General features: G+C 37.7%; 5 protein-coding genes across 7 annotated transcripts; 3 read left to right on the top strand and 2 right to left on the bottom strand.

The window, feature by feature from the left end:
• Positions 1 to 453: 453 nt before the first annotated feature.
• LOC112174097 (eukaryotic translation initiation factor 3 subunit A) lies at positions 454 to 3293 on the top strand. Its single transcript, XM_024311797.2, has 4 exons — positions 454 to 626; positions 1102 to 1381; positions 2144 to 2207; positions 2472 to 3293. Exons 1-4 carry the CDS (start codon positions 559 to 561, stop codon positions 3056 to 3058), a joined length of 999 nt encoding a protein of 332 aa, XP_024167565.2. The 5' UTR covers positions 454 to 558; the 3' UTR covers positions 3059 to 3293.
• Positions 3294 to 3852: 559 nt separating this feature from the next.
• On the top strand, positions 3853 to 7726 carry LOC112172147 (interferon-related developmental regulator 1). Of its 3 annotated transcripts, none has more exons than XM_024309361.2 (14): positions 3853 to 4070; positions 4167 to 4507; positions 4622 to 4745; positions 4835 to 4915; positions 5325 to 5514; positions 5604 to 5714; positions 5925 to 6034; positions 6148 to 6406; positions 6507 to 6584; positions 6679 to 6729; positions 6819 to 6908; positions 7101 to 7181; positions 7287 to 7349; positions 7499 to 7726. In XM_024309361.2, exons 2-14 carry the CDS (start codon positions 4423 to 4425, stop codon positions 7523 to 7525), a joined length of 1350 nt encoding a protein of 449 aa, XP_024165129.1. In that variant the 5' UTR covers positions 3853 to 4070; positions 4167 to 4422; the 3' UTR covers positions 7526 to 7726. The 3 variants fall into 3 exon arrangements, with proteins under 3 accessions (XP_024165129.1, XP_024165128.1, XP_024165126.1); XM_024309360.2 differs by having other exon boundaries at positions 3854 to 4070; positions 4172 to 4507; positions 4619 to 4745; XM_024309358.2 differs by having other exon boundaries at positions 3854 to 4070; positions 4619 to 4745.
• A 1493-nt stretch (positions 7727 to 9219) lies between these two features.
• Positions 9220 to 10533, bottom strand: LOC112173814 (eukaryotic peptide chain release factor subunit 1-3). The gene has a single exon (XM_024311495.2). It carries the CDS (start codon positions 10531 to 10533, stop codon positions 9220 to 9222), a length of 1314 nt encoding a protein of 437 aa, XP_024167263.1.
• Positions 10534 to 14318: 3785 nt separating this feature from the next.
• LOC112170761 (F-box/LRR-repeat protein At3g59190-like) lies at positions 14319 to 15857 on the top strand. The gene has a single exon (XM_024308067.1). It carries the CDS (start codon positions 14319 to 14321, stop codon positions 15855 to 15857), a length of 1539 nt encoding a protein of 512 aa, XP_024163835.1.
• Positions 15858 to 16802: 945 nt separating this feature from the next.
• On the bottom strand, positions 16803 to 19520 carry LOC112172510 (dual-specificity RNA methyltransferase RlmN). The gene is made up of 7 exons (XM_024309881.2): positions 19143 to 19520; positions 18939 to 19049; positions 18721 to 18855; positions 18508 to 18612; positions 17608 to 17777; positions 17397 to 17496; positions 16803 to 17303 (listed from the first exon to the last, which is right to left on the bottom strand). The coding sequence occupies exons 1-7, from the start codon at positions 19416 to 19418 to the stop codon at positions 17067 to 17069; spliced, it is 1134 nt and encodes a 377-aa protein (XP_024165649.1). The 5' UTR covers positions 19419 to 19520; the 3' UTR covers positions 16803 to 17066.
• Between the last annotated feature and the right edge of the window lie 537 nt (positions 19521 to 20057).

Genomic DNA, 20057 nt, shown 5'->3' with positions numbered 1-20057 from the left:
TTTGCTTTGACATAACGGTGACATAAAGGAAAAATAATTTGATGTAATCCGAGGATATAAAAATCCGAGGATACTTAGTTTCACTCTACGACTAGAAGGTTGCAATAATTTGATGAAGGAACTCACCACCACTAAAATGATAAATTCAGCTCTATCGTTGAACAAATTTTGACAAGAAAAACTTCATTTGAAAATTTCAACAATCTTTGCATGCCAAGTATTATTGCATATATTTGCAATATATTTCTTAACCTCTACTCTACTCCCAAGCATTTGAAGAATTTTCTTTTTAATTCAAAAATAATAATTTAAACCAACAACAAAAATAAAAAGGAAAAAGAAAATTAAAATTAATTCTAAATTAATTTTTTTAACCAAAATAAAAAATAATAGATAAAAGAAATTTGACGTGGCGAGGAGCATGATTCTAATGAAATTCCAGACCTGGCCCCCAATACCCCCGAGAGTCTCCAACAACAACAACAACAACAACAACAATTGAGGCAAAGCAACCGTAAGACAAAAGACTCTATCCATTGGTTCCAGCTCCCCAACTCGATGTCCCGACGAGACAGTCGCGATTCTGATTCCAGACGACACCGTTCCAGGTTCGACAGGGAACCCAGGTATTTCAATTCTCTCTCTCTTTCTCTTATACTTTTATGTGAATCAAATTATGGGACTTGATGCATTGAGATAGTGAGTGAGTGCTTCAAAAGCTGTAGAATTATCTTGAATACCATTCTTATATGAGAACAAATCAATAATGTGGAACATTGGCTATTTATCTTTTGTTGGTTTCCAATAACAAACAGTCTCAAACTGTGTAGAAAGATGTGAGTTCAGGCATGTGAATCTGTTTTTTCTTGTTGGATTTGACAAATAAGAATGTGAACTTTATTGGGTAATCAATCAAATTTCAAATTTACGGTTATTTGGTTGAAAGATTGAAGCTTTCTTCGAGTTAAGAAAGCGGTGAAAGGGCATTTTCCATGTTAGTGATGCTCTCATTTAAGTAGATAAGCCTGGTTGTGATCAGATAAGAATGGATGATTTTGAAGTAGGATGTGCTAGCTAATGACTGTCACTGCTTGATTGTAGTCCCAAGAGGTATAGGAGGGATGAGCAAGACAACAAAGATAGAGTCTTCGAGAAGAGTAATTTGGAGGATGCAAAGAAGACTGACCAGGAGGTCCAGGATCAAAAGCAGTGCCACAGGCTGCAAGATGCATTGCCGCTCGAGTCCCCATTAGGATCCGATGCCAAGGTGGAAAGTGGGGCTCCCAGGAAGGAGTCTGATACGAAACCCAGTGGACATCAAGAGCTAGCCAAAAACTCCTCTGACGCAACTGAAGCACCCCGGTCTCGATCTTATTTTCAGGTGCTGGATATGTTTATGAATCTCTTCAACTTATTAGCCTTTTGTCTGCAGAATGTGTAGGTGATGTTTTCTGATTGTTTCTAGCTTCATGGTCTAAGTCTTATAACATTGTCGGGTAACTAATGTGGACTTAGTATTCATGCTATAGGAACTGCCATAAGGGCTCATCCTTTAACTTCCAACTTTCAGTTTATACCTTCCTTGGTTTGTTATATTGGGATACTTATAAGTTGTTTACTATCTCTAGGTTTAATAATTATGCAGTAGCATGTTGTATAAGTGAAAGTTGTTGCTTTATGTCTAATGATGTGATATCAACTCTTGCAGAAAGTAGACAATATATCGGAGTGGGGATGGTGTTAACTTCTACAGTAAAAGTAGCATCTTCCCTATTAGATGAGCTATCGAAAATGCACCTGAAATCCCTGAAGTTTTATTTTCTTCTTTGTCTCCTTGTTACAAAATTTACAGTATTGCTTTAAAAGGAAGCTATCTGATCCATGATTTCTTCCAGTGGATTAAGTTTGATTTGAAATACTCTTAAAAGTCATAAGAACTTAGTATTCATTGACAAGGGTCCAGAACTAATTGTCACCTTGATCTGAAATTTCTCAGCTACGAACCTGTGTTTCTATAGAGTTTACTTACTTGGTTGCCGTGTATGCAAACCTTTTGTATGGGCTGTTGTAGTGGGGTCCTTAATCTCCCCCATATTCCTTCAAGGGCCTAACAATATTAGGCTTGCCTGTGCATGTCTTATAGAAGCATGATGAGCGTGGTGGTGCCGGGCAAGCTGTTCGAAGCTCTGGTCGTGGTTCAACTTCTGGTAAGATTCCTTATATGCCACCATTACATTTAACATATTAAAGTCTAAAACCCTACTTCCAGAAACATAATAAAAAGAAGGAATTTTTCTTTTATGCTTCTGTTATGTTAGTTTATTTTTCAGTTGTGAACTTAAATATCGTGCCTTGGTAGCCTGGTGGGTTAGTGGTGTCTCACTCCTCCCATCAGCTCTAGGGTTCCAATTGCATTGTCATGGTGAATATCATAAAAGATAGCCTGATTTACATATACTGCTCTATTTTAGAACATGGACGCCGGAGGGATTCAAAGGATCACCATGATGATAAGACAGTGAGCAAAACAACTAATGATTCACGGCTAAGAAATGAGAAACCTAATGGTGATGAAAGCAGGACCTGGCGTCATGATCGTCACTCAGAAATGGAGGCTGATCTACCAGCTGCAAGGAAAAGACCCGCTTTCAGGGAGAAGAAAGTTCCACTGGAGTCTGAAAATACTGAAAAACCAGCAGTAGAGACTGCAAAGTCAAGCCATCCTGACCGTTCGATGGAAGGAAGTAGAAAGAAGGAGGAAAGAGGTGACAACCGACGCCACTTTGATAGATCTGAGAAGCAATTTGGAGGGGACAGGGTGCGTTACAAGGGAGAAGCGCAGAGAGGTGCCTTTCCTTCGAGAGAAAGGTACACCAATGGTGGTGCTGGCCGCAACTATAGGGGAAGAGATAGATTTGGTGAGAGGCAAGGGTATCATTCTACTGGTGGTCGTGTTGAGAAATGGGGACATGATTTATATCATGAGGCTAATAGGAGTCCAACACCAAAAAATGAAGAGGATCAAATTGCGAAGGTAGAAGCACTTTTGGCTTCATAGGGTTGCAAATGCGTGCAGATGCACTAGGTAGAAACACTTTTGGCTTCCCAGAAACTGATAACAGTTTTCTATCGTGTCTTTGGGTGTCTCTTGGATTCATAACAAATGCAAATTACTTTTGATATGAGGTTTTCTAACTACTATGTTTTATAAGTTGAACCTTCTGTTCTTTTTAATTGGTTGGACTTGTAAAAATGTGTTCATATGTTCTTATGGAATGGCCGAGTTTTTCATCTCCACTATCTTCAATCAACGATCTGGAAAAAGGTGAAAAGCTGGGTTCAGAAATAGTATGTTGCACTCAAAAGTTCTTTAAGATTCAACCTCAATCGAGCCCTGTTTCTCAAAGTTACGACCAGTGGATGGCACTAATTTCTCTTAGAGTCGCATAGAAGCTCGTTTGAACCGAGTGAAGTGCAAGAAATTATATGCTATACTCGATGCACTGCCACTATATAGAAACCGATGGTCTCAACTTGAATATTTTTACGCTATTATATCTCTCCAAATCCTTATAAATATATCAAATTGGAAACATTAAACCATAAACTCTTTGCGATCACTTTAATACACTATCGAGTCATCGATATAGTATAGTGAATACACAATCATATTTCTCTATGACAAGGCTTTGATGTAGCGAAAGAGCCAAACCAAACATTAACATTGCCGAAGACAAACAACTATTGGGTCAGGACTAAATTGTCAAAACAAAAGTACACAGGGACTCGATTCACTATTAAGGTTAATTTGAGGATCAAACGTAAAATAGTGACAACCTATTTATATCTTCAGAGACATTCAAAACCAGCAAAACTTTGCAAGAACACAAATGTGGAAGAAGACGAATAGTACCACAGAGATGACGCGCGCCATGACATCAGCAGCACAGAGCTTCACATTGTGTGAGTTAGAGCTTCCTGGTGAGAAGGTCAAACCTTCGCTGACCAATTGAACCCCAACAGAGGAGGAGGTCAGGTGGGTTTTGGACATGGATTCCGTGATCGTCCAGGTAAAGATTTATGGAAATTTGAATTGGGTTTTTGATTTCCGATTTTGTTAAGTTTTGGGTTTGCTTGTGAGATTCGTAAAGTTTGATCCTTTTCAGTGTAGGATTAGGAAATACAAAAGAGAACATATTTAAGGTGGGATCTGGATGAGACCTAAGCAATAACAATGTTGGAGTGGTTTCAATTTGAGGAGGAGCTTCGTCGTCGTAGTGAGGTGATCGGAGCGATTCGTATGGACAAGAGAGGGCTGGTGGATTTTAAATTAGAGTTTTGCAAGAATCAATTTGGTTGTGTTGTGAATTAGGATTTTTTTTTGCAATTTGAATTGGGGAATTAGTTGGAAGAGTTAGGATAATGAGTAGGCGTCGCGGGTTTTCGAACATGAGAGCAAAAGGAAGTCTTCATCCTCCAAATGCCATGAGGAAAAAAGGCAAACAAAGTAATTTTCTTTATCCTTAACTGGTTGTTTGCAAATTTTGTATGTGGCCTCTGGTCCATTATAGCTTAATTTGAAGTGCAAACTTTCTTACGTTTTTCTGCATTGTAATAGAAGCTGGAGGAAGAACTGTTGCTGATGAGTATGAGGATGAGTTACCGGAAAAACTGACTCAGGTTCCTCGTCCCTGCCCCTCGGGGCCAATTTCTACTTACTTAGTAGAAGGGTTATATGAGAAAAGGTAATGTCTTTGTGTAATTCTCGAACTTGGTATATTGGAATTTTACTAGGCACCATGTGTTGATGGGTTTCTTTGTTTTGTCAATGAAGGGGAGATAAGCGAGAGGAGACACTAACCTTTATGATTGAAGGCTTAAATAGAAACCTAAGCAAAAACTTGCTGGAAGAGAAGTAAGCAAGTTTATTTTACTTTCAGAGAAATTTAATAAAGTTGTTTATTTTTTTTAGCCAAGTTGTTGCATGTTTAGCCAAATGCTCATGTAATACTATGCATAAGAGATTGATTCTTGTACTTTTGTTTTTCTTTTCTGCATGCATCGTAAAAGGAAAAGTTAAGTACCAGAATCAATCTGATCTAGATTTCCCTATTGATGCAGTTACAATATACTGCACTGAATGCCTGTATATTTCTGTAGTACTTTAGAATCCACGGACCATGTATAGAAGATTGACATAGACTGATCTAGACTATATAGAAGATTGTCAAGAGAGCTCATTATGATGTGTTTTTATTTGTATTTAATATTGCAGCGATGTAATATTGACAAAATAATATTGACAGATATTTTGTTTTCTTCAGGTTTGCTACCTTTCTATACAGATGCTTGAACTCTGTGAAGAAAGGTTCTACCAAGGAGGTGAATAATTCATTTCATGTGATAGGCTTGCTGGCAACAATAGTTGGTTGTGAAGATAAACTCTCTGAAATATATAGAGAGTTGCTTCCTGTACTTTCCGAAGCTCTGAAATCTGGGTCCACAACAATAAAGGTAGCTTAACTAATTTTTTGGTTCGTAGTTTTTATTCAGAGGATTTCTCAGGACGTATGAATCTTAGACAAAAGGGTGTTTTCATGCAGATATTGGATTGCTTGGCTATTGTTGCTTTCTTTGGTGCAACCAATCCAGATGAAACAGAGAGTGCCATGCATATTATATGGGAGTACCTCAATCCCGAGTCAGGTTATGATGTATGTGTTTCTTTGGCTATGCTTGTGTTTCTTCTTTGGTTCAAATTTTACCAAATTCAGCAGTAGTTACAACAAACTTTTACTTCTCCAGTTTACTTGTCACTATTAATTTTTTGAAGTATTCATAATACTTTATACTTGTGGCTCCTATTGTTACTACCTTTGTACCTTATAATTTGTTTCTAAAGTAGTTTTTGTTTTAACCATTAGGTCAACACAAAAAATAATTCAGCGGAGTTACTAGTTGCCGCAGTATATGCTTGGTTGTTTCTTCTTTCAAGCATGGAGGGATTTAGACTCAGCTACACCTACTGGAAAGGGTAAAGTGCATCTCCAAATTATGTAGAATGTCTGTGAATTGCAAGCTTATGTTTAATAAACAATCTTTCATACTTGAAGGGGTCCTATATAACAATTATACATATTGATACAGGGCCATTTCATACTTCGCAAATTTACTAGATCACGACAACAAATTAGTATGTGGAGCAGCTAGTGAAGCATTAGCTTTAATTTTTGAAACTGGCTCTCTTGAAAAGTTCTGGAATGAAGAAAATGGTTCAAGCCCCAGTTATTCACAAATGCAACAATCACTTGGAGCCCATCTTTTAAAGAAAGTTAAATGTGCTTACAAAAATCTACGAACTGAGAATAATGCAGACAAAATCCGCAATGTTGTAAGATATTTTGAGGTAACAGTCAATCTTTTACCTAAGAGTACATTATTATAGAATTACTTGTGTACTTTATCGTTTGTGGAAGTTAAATTTATGAACTGTTTTTCTTTATCAGAGTTCTCATGTCCTGGCAGAATCTTTAGTGGTCAAAGGGAAAGTACTAACGTTGTCATCATGGTATCAAATAATTCAGGTAAGCTACATGTTCCATATTTCTGTATGATTACTTGATACGACTTTGCAGATTTTGAAGTTTCTGATCAATATCTGATACTCTATTATAACAGCTGCAGTTTTTGAAGAGGTTTCTAGCTGATGGATTTAAAAAACATATGGAGGTTAGTTTTTACCCTATTATCAGTATTATGTTCTTACTGATTTTCTCAGCGAGTTTAAGGCCAATTAACAACTTTCATTGTGGTAACAGGAAAATGAGAAGCTTCAGAATTTGTTCGAATTCGATCCTCGTAAAAGCAAGAATTTAGGTCCAGAGTTGTATGTGGCTACTACTGATAAGGTTGGTCATCTTTAACTTTCGCATTACTTCTACTTGATATATCTTGATGTTGTATTCAAAGTCAAATATATAAAGCGGTTGGCTGCATCTGGTGTTTACCCCTTGTGAAGATGTATAGAGCACCATGTTTCTATGTCTTGTACTCAATTTGAGGCTTGATTATTTGTTCTGTCTGTTATACTAAATTTACAGATCTATGTGCGCTTCTTTATGCCTGAAGAAAGAGATCAATACATGCTAACGAAGGAACAAAGAAAGAAAGACAGGCTTCGGGTATGCCGACAAACTGTGCATGATGTGTTTACAATTTAAAAAGTAGTCCGACTCTTTACCAAACTGCACCATTTGCACTAACATCCATGTCTGTATTATGTGCAGAGGAGCTCCATTGTAGACAAAGCCAAGACACAATTGATGACAAAACATCGTTTGTTGTCAAAGGTAATCCTCTTATGTCACAGCTTTTCATGTTCAACAGATGACTTGTGCTTGGGTTAATTAAAATCTTCCCCCTTTCTCACCAAAATGTTGGAGTACATTTGTTTTATTTGCTCCCGACTCTTATAATTCCATGATGCTTCTCTGTGCAGGAACTAAAAAGCTGCGACTATGATTGAATATGAAAGTGAACAACAACCGAGATCACCTGACTAGCACTTTACGGAGAACAAGAACACCGGAAGTGTAGTTTTATTTAGGGTGGCTTCGTTTAGATCCTATGTTGTATTCTAGAAATCGTTCATTTTTTTTTTTAATTTTGTAAATCAATTAACTATGGTTTTCATATTCATGGTGTCTGAATTTTCGCTTATTCTATAGCTATACAACCTCTTTTCAAAAGGGATTGTTGAGTGTAATTTCTGAAGTTAAAAATGCAAGCAGATCTTTACTGCACATAAAGGAAACTTCTTACAGGAGAACTGTTATTGTGAGACAAGTTACCAGTTACTGTGAGAGAGGACAGGAGAACTTAAATTTAACCCAAGGGGAAAATATATTGTCACCACAAGCACATTTCCAGACTTGTGGATGGTACTCGTTTTCTTCCAATTCCATTGCCCGGACTGATACTTGAACTGGCATGCAAGGTTCGCACTGATTACATTTTGAGTAACAAGTCGAAGGGAAAGACCCTCTCCTTTTCTTTTTGAAAATCCCTTTAGATGGCCCGTGTGGTGTTGGCATCCCAATGGCCTACATATAAAGAAACTAGTATATATTCATATTGTCTCCAGAAAAATGAAGAGCAAACAGGCACGTTAAAGTTAATGTTTGATCAGTGAAGAGTGTGGGAACAACTCGCCGGTGAAGGCGAGGGAGAGCTTGTGAAGTCGCACGAGTGAACCGAGCCAGAACAGATGAGCATGGAGATAAAGAGGACCACAATTAGTGTTCTATCATTAGCTTGTCGTTGCATTTTCATTTTCAGTTTTGACTATGAATGAAAGTTTTAGGAGAGCAGGAGAAAATTCTCTTCACAAATCCATTATATGCTTGTGTGTGAATGCAAACACTTTGCCTTTGTATACAGCAAAATAAAGTTGAAGATTTTGAACTGGTCTGACCAAGAAGCTGGAAAGAGAGTATGTGATGTTGCAGGGTGGTTTAAACTTTGCTGTAACATTTAGAAGTAGTCAAGATGCTCCACACGTGTTAGTTCAGATAGAATGTGATCGATCACCTTCCTTGAGTTGCAGTGTAGCACGTGCACGTATCACATATGACATTATAATTTTCCAGTCATACTATTCTACCTTGACATGTTCAAGTAAAGGTATCCAAGTGATTTATGTACATCATAGAAAGCAATACCCAGAATTCCAGAAATGGAAGGGAGAAAAAAGACGAAACCAATGTTTCTTCTGCTCATAATATACTAATTTAACAGGTTTAAATCAAGTCATTTGTTTTAAATGATTGAGTGAACTGAAGGGCAGCAAAGCTACAAGTAAATTGCTGCTTAAATTCATAAGAAAACCACCATGCATAATACTAGAACTAAAGCACTGCCCATTATTTAAGTCCGGCTACATCTAATACAGTATGCAGTTTGATAAGTACCAAATAAGCAAATCCACCACGTATAATACTTTAATTAAGAGCAAATCCACAATTGGTGACTCGAAAGGTCCTCCTTCCATGTAGTCGACCCGTCTAGCCCCTTGGATAATGATCCAGATGAAATCACCTCATCAAGCTTTTCAGGATCAGATAATGGAGCCTCCTTGATCAAGCCTGATAAACTTTTGAGCGCAACTGCAACTGCGCGCGCACCTTCCTGCACCTGCACTGGGGAAGAGATGATTGATTGCTATTCAGAATCATCATAAACTTCACCATCGTCAGAAAACTCATCTAAAGACCTCATGTCAAGCTGGTACCGGAGAATTCCTCCAATCCCTCCAAAGCCTCGGCAGAACTGTGACCCCTCTTGTGATTTGTTGGTCACAAACTCAAGAGAACACCCAAACCGCCTGTACTCATTAGCAAACCACTCCAATAGTGACATCTTGTCCTGAACCTCTAATTCTGCATTGGTCTCAGCATCACGAAAGTTGCTCTGATTGTTCTCCTGCTCCTTGTTCAAATGCTTCACAATGATCTCCCCAGTACTGCTATGTTTTAGCTCATACCTATTGATGTCCAGACTTTCCCACACAATAAGTATCTCAACAGCGCCCATCTCCAAAGCTTTGAGTGTGTCATCTACACCAAAAACATACTTGCCAGTATCCTGACTAATCTCCTCAAAGTATTTTCCAATCAACTTCTTCTCCTGTATGAACTTCACATTGGACAGGATCTCTACTGACAATTCAATAGCCTGATTAAAGCCATTCTCTCCTCCATAAGAAACGTCCACCACATTCAGAATCTTGGCCTGCAGACGAGGATCAAACATATCTGACTGACTAAGCTCAGTTTTGAAGTCAGCTGATCCAGCAAGTATTAATCCTGAAACATTAGGCTGGCTGGAGGCAGGATTAATATAAAACTGTGTGGCAAGCTCTGCTGTCTTCCTAACATAGTTGTGACGCTTCTCCATTCGAAGACGAGCAAAACGAAGAGCTGACTGTCCTCCTCTTCCGTGTTTCTTTGGCAGGTCAACACTAAATTTATGAAGCACCTCTCTTGTGTTGCCACTTAGTGTCCCAAAAAGAGTTCCATTACCATCCATGACAATGAAACCAAATTTGTCATCAGATTCCAAGAGTTCATTCAGAGCTTCAATATGGAACTTGTTATCACAGAGGTAAAGAGACGCATTAATAGGCCTGAAAGGCTCAATAGCAACTGTCTTCTTTTTTTCCTTGCCATCATCAGTAACAATTGTTCCTGTATATAGAGCAAGCCCATTTGGAGGAACCTTATTGTAACGCTTGAGCCGCTCCTGAGCAGACGTAATGGCCCCTAGAACGGATTGACGATTCACCCTACTCTTAATATTTGAAGCAGTTCCAAACTCTTCGCCAAGCATCTTAGTAACACGAGATATTTGATCACGGGGAGGGATGATAAGAGAAATCATGCTGGTGACATTACCCCTTGCAGCTTCAAGTTCCTTGATCTGCTTCTTAATCTTCCATATCTCAATGTTCTTATCAGTCTCCGGACCATCCGACATTTTGAGAATTACAGCAACAGCTGAAACCACAATAGATGCCTGATGGAGAACACACGCAGCTCTGAGAGTTGAGAGAGGATGATATTTAAGAATTGCAGAGCAGAGCAGATTGGAGCAGGTAAGTAAATGATTTTTTTCACTTTTTTGGGGTATTTGAAGAATGAGGAGAAACACTAATTTATAACAGAACAGTATCTAAAAGGAAACCACAAATCCTAAAACATAAAGAAAAGCAAATCCTTTCTCTGAAAGGAAAGCGACAAATCCTAAGCATAGGTAAACCAAAAATCCTAAAACATAAAAGGAAAGCAAATCCTTTTCCGTAGGAATCTCTTATGCATGTCACTTATTCTTGCTAGGAAAATAATACGTCCATGTCTGTATTATGTGCAGAGGAGCTCTATTATAGAAAATCCAAGACACAATTGATGACAAAACATCGTCTGTTGTCGAAGTTAATCCACTTATGTCATAGTTTTTCCTTTTTAAACAGTCAAATTCTGCACTTCTGCTTGTGGTTGATAAAAATCTCCCCCCTTTGTCACCAAAATGTCAGTACATTTGTTGTATTTGCTCCTGACTCTTGTAATTCCATGATGATTTTCTGTGCAGGAACTGAAGAGCTGCGACTATGACTGATTTAGAAAGTGAACAAAAATCGAGATCAGCTGACTAGCACTTACAGAGAACATGAACACCGGAAGTCTAGTTTCATTTGGCTTCGTTTAGACTCCTACATTGTATTCTAGAAATCATTCATATTTTTCAATTTTTGTAATTCAATTTTACTCTTGTAGTTAAATTAATAACTAAGGTTTTCATATTCATGGTCTGAAAATAGATAAACAACCTCTCTTTAGAAGGGATTGTTGAGTGTAATTTCTGAAGTTAAAAATGCAAGCAGACCTTTACTGCACATAATGGAAACTTATTACAGGAGACCTGTTATTGTGAGATAAGTTAACAGTTACTGTGAGAGAGGGACAGGAGAACTTCTCACGGCATAACAGTAAAACTAAATTTAACCTAAGGGGAAAATATATTATCACCACAAGCACATTTCCAGACTAGTGGATAGTACTCGTTTTCTTCCAATTCCATTGCCCGGACTGATACTTGAACTGGCATGCAAGGCTCGCACTGATTACATTTTGAGTAACAAGTCGCAGGGAAAGACCCTCTCCTTTTCTTTTTGAAAATCCCTTTAGATGGCTCGTGGGGTGTTGGCATCCCAAGGGCCTACAGATAAAGAAACTAGTATTCATATTTTCTTTAGAATTAAAATGAAGAGCAAAGGGCAATGTTAGAGTTAATGTTTGATTAGTGAAGAGTGTGGGAACAACTCACCGGTGAAGGCGAAGGAGAGCTTGAGAAGTCGCACGAGTGAACCGAGCCAGAACAGATGAGCAAGGCGAGAAAGAGGACCAAAATTAGTGTTCTACTATTCGCTTCTCGATGCATTTTCATTTTCAGTTTTGACTGTGAATGATAGCTTTGCTTTTCTCCTCACAAATCCATTATATGCTTGTGTATGAATGTAAACACTTTGCCTTTGTTTACAGCAAAATAAAGTTGAAGATTTTGAACTGGTCTGACCAAGAAGCTGGAAAGATAGTATGTGATGTTGCAGGGTGGTTTATACTTTGCTGTAACATTTAGAAGTAGTCAAGATGCTCCACACGTGTTAGTTCAGATAGAATGTGATCCCCTTCCTTGAGTTGCAGTGTAGCATGTGCACACATGACAGCATAATTTTCCAGTCATACTATTCTACCTTGACATGTTCAAGTAAAGGTATCCAAAGGGATTCATGAGGACTGTTTTCTGCTTACCATATAAGTCATCAAAGTGGTAACATGAGTTCTCAAAGTAGTAAATATTTCATAAAACAAGACAAGTATGAAAAATGTTAACGTATCATAGTTTTACCCCACTATTATTATCAATATTATGATTCTTCAGTTCAAAACATAAAAAATAGTTAGCCATATCAGTTGTATCAAAATCAAATTTAAAGCTTCTTGTCAGTCGGAACTACAAAATCGTCTAAAATATTCTACGCTTTTGTCCATATCGTGCTTGCGGGTACATAATAAAGGTCGTGACTAATATCCAAATGTAACTAGTCCTTTTTTTCTTCATTTTCTGGGTAATCAAACAAAAAACAGTAAATTATACTAGACGGCAGACACATTATGTATGTGAGAATTACTATTTTTTAAAATAGGGAGTGAACATTTTCTCATGGAATTGGGTAGCTCTTTGAGTTTTTTCTACGTACCTATCTTTCACACTTTCACTATTATTTTTTTTTTCTGTTTATTTTGTAATTTGACTATATTATTCCTATCTATTTCATGAGTACTAAATTTTTTTAATATTTCAGAAATATTTTGATATATTTTTTTCTTCAGTTTTGGTATACAACCTCTTTTCTATTAAATATTGTATAGATTAGAACACTGGTGTTTTTTTTTTAATCTTTAAAAGTAAATCTTAAGGAAATTTTTTTTAGAGGAATGATAAAGTTTTATTCAACATTTCACCTTAATTATCTATAGTCAATTATGTGGTTTATAATTGTGCCTTCAAATTCTTCCATCATTGATATCCAAAAGAAAATTGATTTATATATGGGCAAACGGTTCAACATTTTGTTAAACAGGCAGCGCCTCTGAACAAAAGAAGCCTTTCTTTTTTTAGCATCCTAAAATACAGTTTTTAAGGTCAAGTTTTTGTAGGGTAACTTTTTCAAAAATAAAAATAGTAAAATTTGTAGGGTAGAAAATTGCAAAATAAAAATTAGTTTTGTTACTAAAGAGGGACAAAACTGATACTCATAGCTTGACTTAAGAGTTTTAAGTACGTTGGCCATTATGCTAGGCATCTTAGGATCTTGATTGGCCTTGAAGTGTTTACGTTCAAACGTGTTCATGGATGAGCAGGTTTCTGTAAAACTGGAATTTGAAGCCTGCCCTGTTTAATTGATTTGTGACTTTTTTTTTTTTTTTTTTGAGAAGAAGGAAGGAATTACATTTACAAACCATTTAGATAGGTAATTGTGGACATTCTCAGTTATGACTTTACCAGCCTTTGGAGTGTCTACATCGAAGTCTTCCCCTGTTGTTAACGTTGTGGTTGCTATCTTTTCACTTAGGTTGTTATCTTTGTGATGTTCATCTATTGTGTTGGTGAAAGTGCAGTGAGACAAGAAGCGAGGACTTTTTTTTTCTCGCTTGTTCTCTACAGTCATATGTACATATATATTACCCTACAAAATGTGTTCAGGCAGCATATATTTAGTTAGGTTCTCGGTTTTGTTTTTTGCTTTCCAATTTTAGGGTAGAGGTTTAATCAAGATCCTAGGATAATGGCCAATCAATTCGAATGGGCATGCATGCCTACGCCTACAGCAATTTCGAAACTAGTTTGGGATTCCAAAAAGCAAGGCCCAAGTCCCAAAATCAGTAATCAATCTCAGATAACCGGAACTCCAATGGCACAGGACGTCGATCGGAATACGTCGGGAAAATTGGGTTTAAGGATCAGCGGGAGTTTCAATTTCTTTTATTCTTTTATTTTTATTTTTTTCTTTTGCTTTTCTTTTTGGAATATCTTTCCTTTTACTACCATAGTTACCTTGTTCATATTGGATTTGGACGGCTCGTATATAGGCTTATAAAAGGCTACTCTCCTCTCTTGGGTTTGCGAGATTGCCAAGTTTCTTGTCGTCTTCGGCTCCCTTTAGATTTGAAAGATAAAGCCAAAAAGAACCGCAGCTTATCATGAACTGCAAGCGAATCGAGTCAACCAGATTTTGCGATCTTCCAGATGAAGTGCTGGAACACATTCTTTCCTTCCTTACCATTGAAGACCTCGCTCGAGTCGGTTGTGTTTCGAAAAGATACAGCAAGCTTCATCCATCAACTCAGTCATTAAGTTTAGATGAATCCACTGATGCAAGTATTTTCACATGTGACCAGCGGAAACGACTATTGGGTTCCTGGGAGAGGGTCTTGATTCGACGTGGATGTAATAAGCTACAATGCTTTCGGTTTTCTTGGTGCTATCATGATCACGATGAAGGCAAACCAGAAAGCTGCTGCCCCAAGGACCTGAATTCGTGGATGGTCAAGTTTATCGACAATGTGGTAAGGTGTAATGTTGAAGAGCTTCATCTTAAGATAAACCAACGTATTACACAGGCAGCATACGTGGAATTTCCTGTTGGTCGTTGCAAATCGTTAAAGCATCTATCTGTCAAGGGCATGAAAACAAATATTAAAACACCCCTTAGCTCCGCTTCTTTTTCTAATCTCGAACGCTTGGAGTTGACACTAGTTTGTATACCAGATGAGGGGATTTTCAAATGGATCTCACATTCTTGCAAATGCATCAAGGAATTACGGTTGGAAGACTTATATGGTTTTCAGAATAAGAGTGCTACCATTGAAAGCCCATCTTTGAAATCGTTTACTTTTATTTTGAATAAGGATTATAATTTATCCAATTACAATCTCTATGTCACCTGTGAGAAACTTGAAGACGCATGCATCCTTTTGGGGAAGCCGTGCTCCACAGGTAAATACGGTGGAGCGCTATTATTTTCTGCACCAAGTCTTAAAAATTTGAAATGGACTGGACACGTGATGATGTTCCAAAACTTGAGCGAAGTCATGAGTTTAGAAAAAGCTGAGATTGAGCTAGATCCCGGGGTGAAGTTTGACGATGTATTCAATCTGTTTCATGGTATTCGAAGTGTTAAAGTTCTGGATTTATCCGAAAGGACCATGAAGTGTCTGTGCGAGGGAGATTTAACGGCAGAACAACTACAACTACATAATGTTTGTTGTTTAAGAATTCGTGGTTTAAGCTTAATGGATGACGATGTCCACGCTATGGTCTCCCTTTTAAAAAGAATGCCAAACTTGGCTACTTTGCGCATAGAGGCTGGCCGGACTGGAAGCAGATATAGATCATCATCTTATGGCAATATGTCAATCTGGGAGTTGCAAAAGCTTGCTTTACATAACCTAAAGGAGGTGACAATACAGCTTTCCAGTGGAAATAATGGAATCAGCTTTACACAATATCTCCTCCATCACGGTCTACAATTGCAGAAAATGGTCATCTATTATTTACCGGAGCAATCTTATGAAGTCAGAAGGCACAAATGGCCAAGGACTACGAATGCTAAAGTTGTCTTTCACGTGCGAGAAGATAAATATGAGAGCATAGATAATGTGTTTGATTTGCTTGATAGGGATGTTTATCCATCGGAACAAATATTGATTCAGAGATATGATCCCATCGCTAAAGTCTAAGGATTATCAGAAATTTGTTCTTTCTTTTCATAATAGCGATTGGTCGGGTTTTCCCAACTATCATATCTGTTAGTTTTCTTATTAGTTGGATTGCTGTTTGTTTCGGCGGAATAAGGTTTATATCCCTCCTGCTATAGTGGGCTTTTGAATGCTTAATATTCATATTATGTATGTTTTCCCCATGTCCGTTTGGTTTTAATGATTGTTGTTCTCCTGCAATATGTCAATAAAGGGGGTGTATATGAGTTTAGCTTTCTGTTTTTTACCAGTCTTTACTGAATGACTAGCTTCGATTTTGTTAGATTCTGGCATGTGGTTGCATGATACTATGCTTTAAAAAGGATGAGTGATCACAATTTTAACAAATTCCATTTATGTGGTTAATGTTAACCACTAGAGGATAAAAGTGTGTTTTCTGATAAGATCTACTGTCTCTGTTTTTGTTTTACGACTGTTGATGTCTCATGCTTCACCTTTTGGTGTCATATATATGGTTGCAGGCTCTATCAGTTTTTGAATTTGCAGAAGGTAAGCTGCTGCAGTTTTCCAGCATGCTCAAGCGTGACTAATGTGAAATAGCATATTTTTGTACTAGGACCAGTCATTACCACACTTTATGTGCATTGATAAAGATATGGAACTTTTCAAGCATATGGGTGTTCCACAAGTCTTGTGCAGTCTCTTGAAGGAGAACCTGATTTCCTTGGAGCGGTTTATATAGAACAGAAATCTTTTTTTGTTTCCATGTTAGAGTATACTTGTCTAAAGATTTGCCTGTTTCATATCTGCATTTGTTTTCCGTGACCAATTACATTATACAAAAGAAATCCCTTCATCAATAGCTACTACCATTGATAAAGTAAACTTGGACCCATAAGTAACGAGTCTGAGTGAACAAATAATGGAGTTGAAAAACATTTTTTCTAGAATTTATGAGGTTCAGTGTGAGTGAATTTCTAGAAATTTGCAAAATCAAAATTAGTTTTGTTACTACAACTTAAAGATCCAGAGTTCTCTGAGCTTGAAGGGGAAAATGGAAAACCCAATGAAGATTTCAAACTGGTGGGATAATAATATTACAACAGAGATGTTACTTCTGCGGCCAACAAAAATGATAGAATAAATTACAAAGTTCCCAAGTTACAGGTGGAGTGATCATTGTCTGCAGAGCAGTGCTAATTACTTTGACCGGCATTATCCCTTAGAGATCTATCTGACCTGAAGATCTTCTATATCAGTTAGAGGGTCACTTGACCTCTTATTGGGTAGGTTCACCACCAACTGACCACACGCTCCACTTATGTCCTGACCCATTTCCTTGCGAACGGTTGTTCGGATGCCATACGTACCTCTTAGAATCTTCTGAAAAACAGATACTTTTTCTTCGGCAGTGGTTTTGAATTTGCTCAGACTACCAATTGGGTTAAAAGGTATTAAATTAATTACCTGTTTGACAGAAAACCACAAATGTCAAGGTTATTTTGACATGGAATCTACGGATACAGAGGGGAGACAACACAAAAATGGATAGGAACTCACCACTTGAAATGTATCTAGCAATTTCCCAAGCTGGTGCGCATGTTCTTCTTCATCGTTCACTCCGTCAAGCATTATGTATTCAATGAAAATTTTCTGCTGACTGAAGATTAAGGCAAATGGTGAGATTCTCTATGCATCTAAAGAGGATAGTTGAACTGTAGCAGTAAAGAAAGGAAAGTGGATAAAAACATGAGGTCAAACAGAAGTTTACCTGTTCTTTTGATATTGTTGCAGTGAATCCATAAGTTTTACTAAGGGAAAGGCCCGAGCTGCAGGCATTATCTGACAACGAATTTCTTGGACAGGTGCATGCAGTGAAACTGCTAAATTCAGTCCAGGGAGATCATTATGGAACTTGTTGATAGCATGAATAATACCAACCTACAAAAGATTAGATGCAAAAGCGATACACCAGTTAGCCAATGTTCCAGCACTCGTAAACCACTCCATTAAGACTACTGCAACTCGAATTCATCTCCCTTCAACTGAAGACTTTAGAGTACTGCATACTAAGATATTATTCACAATGTGACACATGAAAGGAAAATTAGGAAAGGTGGGCAGGGAAGGTATCATATCTTAATTCCCTTGTATGGAGCAACCCATTCATGTTAGCATCAAAAGTACTAGTGATGTGATCCCATCATCCCATCTATACATAAAAGGAAACTAATCTAGACACTGTCCCATTTTAGACGGGTATACTATTGGTCAACGAATTCTTAGAGAAAATATCATAACAAACAACAAGAAAAAACATTACCTTGATTATGCAATAAAAAAAGAACAGCATGAGAAAATTAAAAAACTTCACCATAATGTAAGACCTAGAGAAATGTAATGGTATTGTTCAGTGATATCTCTCAAAGCACTGCTGCATATGGAGGAAATCTCATTTTTCATGGACAATAGCATAAGATTATGATATCAAGATAACTCTGAACTTGAATGCGCATATCATCAGTGTCGTAATCTTCAACTAACCACTTTTATGTAAAGGTTTCCTCTTATTAAAGCGCCTTCAGTGATAGTTTTCTTATGAACCCATTGAATACTTATTCACAAAAAGCATAAGAAGTTGATAAAAATAACTGCACTTTGAAATGCCTACCGTTGACACTGTGATTCTCTTTGGCGACAGCTGAAATGGTAATCCAGTCATGACATGAATTGCTTCCACTAAGGCATTATAGTTGTTCAACGGTTCCCCCATTCCCTGAAAAAAAAAAAAAAACAACACACAGAACCAAAATGTCAAAATCTCCACTCACATTCATACAATCTCGAAACCAACAACTAAAACCAGCTGAGGAAAACCAATTACCATGAAAACAACATTGCGTATAGGCGAAATGCGAGAAGCATGAACCAACTGCTCCACAATCTCCCCAGAGGTCAAATTGCTCTTAAACCCCATACTCCCAGTGGCACAGAACGTGCAACCCATTTTACAACCAACCTAATTCACATCACCACAGCAATTCAAAACCATCCCAAATTTCACAACAAAACCTTAAAAAAAGCTCGAATCTTTTATACTACCTGAGACGACACGCACAAGGTGGACCTTGCGCCGCCGTGGTGGGACTTGCCATTGTGCTTCCCCAAGCTGCTATCGTACCTCATGATCACGGCCTCCACCAGAGCGCCATTCTAATCGAAACAAACCGCAATGTGTGTGAGAATCGAATCGAATCGAAGCTCATTCAGACATTTCATCGAACAGGTGGTGTGCGGAAAACAAACCTGGAGCTTGATGAGGAGCTTGGTGGTGAGGTGGTCGGAGGAGTCGGTGGCGGAGTGGACGGAGGAGGTTAGGGTTTTGAATTTGGAGTTGAGAAGAGGGTATGCGGCGGAGGGCAAGGAGGGGATTTGGTCGAGTTGGGCGGAGGGGTTTTGGATCACCTGCTTCCATATGTAGGGCATGAAGCTGGGCTTGATTCCGGAGTTTTCCAGCTCTGATTTCAGAGCTCCGGCGTCGAAAATTGACCGGAACGGCGTCGTTTTGCGAGGACTTTGCATGATTTTGGGCGTTTTGGGGGTTGCGGTGACGGAGGCGGATGAGTTATGACTTCGCTGTGAAATCCTATGCAAAGAGGGAAGACCACTTCTAAAAGGAAACGACGTCGTAACCGAGTCGAAGTAAATTTTTTGTTTTGGCACAAAAAAGAAAATCTTGTTTCTATAGAAAAAAAAAAAAAAAAAACCACATCTACTTGGAAAGTAAAGGTTTTTCCTATTGAATTTCATGTTCTTGATTGTCTGAGGACTGAGGCAATTGATTCGTTTGTCCGTGTTTTTGATTGGTAATAATTAATGTGATGGTAGCTATATAGTCATGTTGCTAATCAAAACTTACATACATATGTGATGCATGTTGTAATTTGCAAGTGCTAATCAAAACTTACTTATTGTAGATATGATGTTGTAATTTGCGAGTTGAACAGTTGGATGTCATGAAACATTAATCTGGCAGACAATGTAATCCGGTTTCATACAAATATACAAATTACAAAACATTTATAATCAAATTAACGTAACTACACTTGATTTGTAAACTTTTAATTTCACCTACATTAACAATCAATACACTAATCATGCTAATTATTAATTAACAATAAATTTCTACAAGAAATGATGATGGAACATTAGAAATCCGTT

Source organism: Rosa chinensis, chromosome 6 (assembly GCF_002994745.2).
Source record: "Rosa chinensis cultivar Old Blush chromosome 6, RchiOBHm-V2, whole genome shotgun sequence".
Lineage (NCBI taxonomy): Eukaryota > Viridiplantae > Streptophyta > Magnoliopsida > Rosales > Rosaceae > Rosa > Rosa chinensis.
This window is presented reverse-complemented; position numbering and strand designations above follow the sequence as displayed.

What these genes read in the sequence shown, in the direction of transcription:
- LOC112174097 (XM_024311797.2), top strand. Translation starts at nt 559, where the DNA reads ATGTCCCGACGAGACAGTCGCGATTCTGATTCCAGACGACACCGTTCC. An exon ending in AGGTTCGACAGGGAACCCAG is followed by an intron (nt 627 to 1,101) that starts GTATTTCAATTC and finishes GCTTGATTGTAG; the next exon opens with TCCCAAGAGGTATAGGAGGG. An exon ending in GGTCTCGATCTTATTTTCAG is followed by an intron (nt 1,382 to 2,143) that starts GTGCTGGATATG and finishes CATGTCTTATAG; the next exon opens with AAGCATGATGAGCGTGGTGG.
- LOC112172147 (XM_024309360.2), top strand. Translation starts at nt 4,423, where the DNA reads ATGAGTAGGCGTCGCGGGTTTTCGAACATGAGAGCAAAAGGAAGTCTT. An exon ending in GAAGGGTTATATGAGAAAAG is followed by an intron (nt 4,746 to 4,834) that starts GTAATGTCTTTG and finishes TTGTCAATGAAG; the next exon opens with GGGAGATAAGCGAGAGGAGA. An exon ending in CATGGTATCAAATAATTCAG is followed by an intron (nt 6,585 to 6,678) that starts GTAAGCTACATG and finishes CTATTATAACAG; the next exon opens with CTGCAGTTTTTGAAGAGGTT.
- LOC112173814 (XM_024311495.2), bottom strand. Translation starts at nt 10,533, where the DNA reads ATGTCGGATGGTCCGGAGACTGATAAGAACATTGAGATATGGAAGATT.
- LOC112170761 (XM_024308067.1), top strand. Translation starts at nt 14,319, where the DNA reads ATGAACTGCAAGCGAATCGAGTCAACCAGATTTTGCGATCTTCCAGAT.
- LOC112172510 (XM_024309881.2), bottom strand. Translation starts at nt 19,418, where the DNA reads ATGCAAAGTCCTCGCAAAACGACGCCGTTCCGGTCAATTTTCGACGCC. An exon ending in TACGCAATGTTGTTTTCATG is followed by an intron (nt 18,613 to 18,720) that starts GTAATTGGTTTT and finishes TTTTTTTTTCAG; the next exon opens with GGAATGGGGGAACCGTTGAA. An exon ending in AGAGAATCACAGTGTCAACG is followed by an intron (nt 17,778 to 18,507) that starts GTAGGCATTTCA and finishes AATCTTTTGTAG; the next exon opens with GTTGGTATTATTCATGCTAT.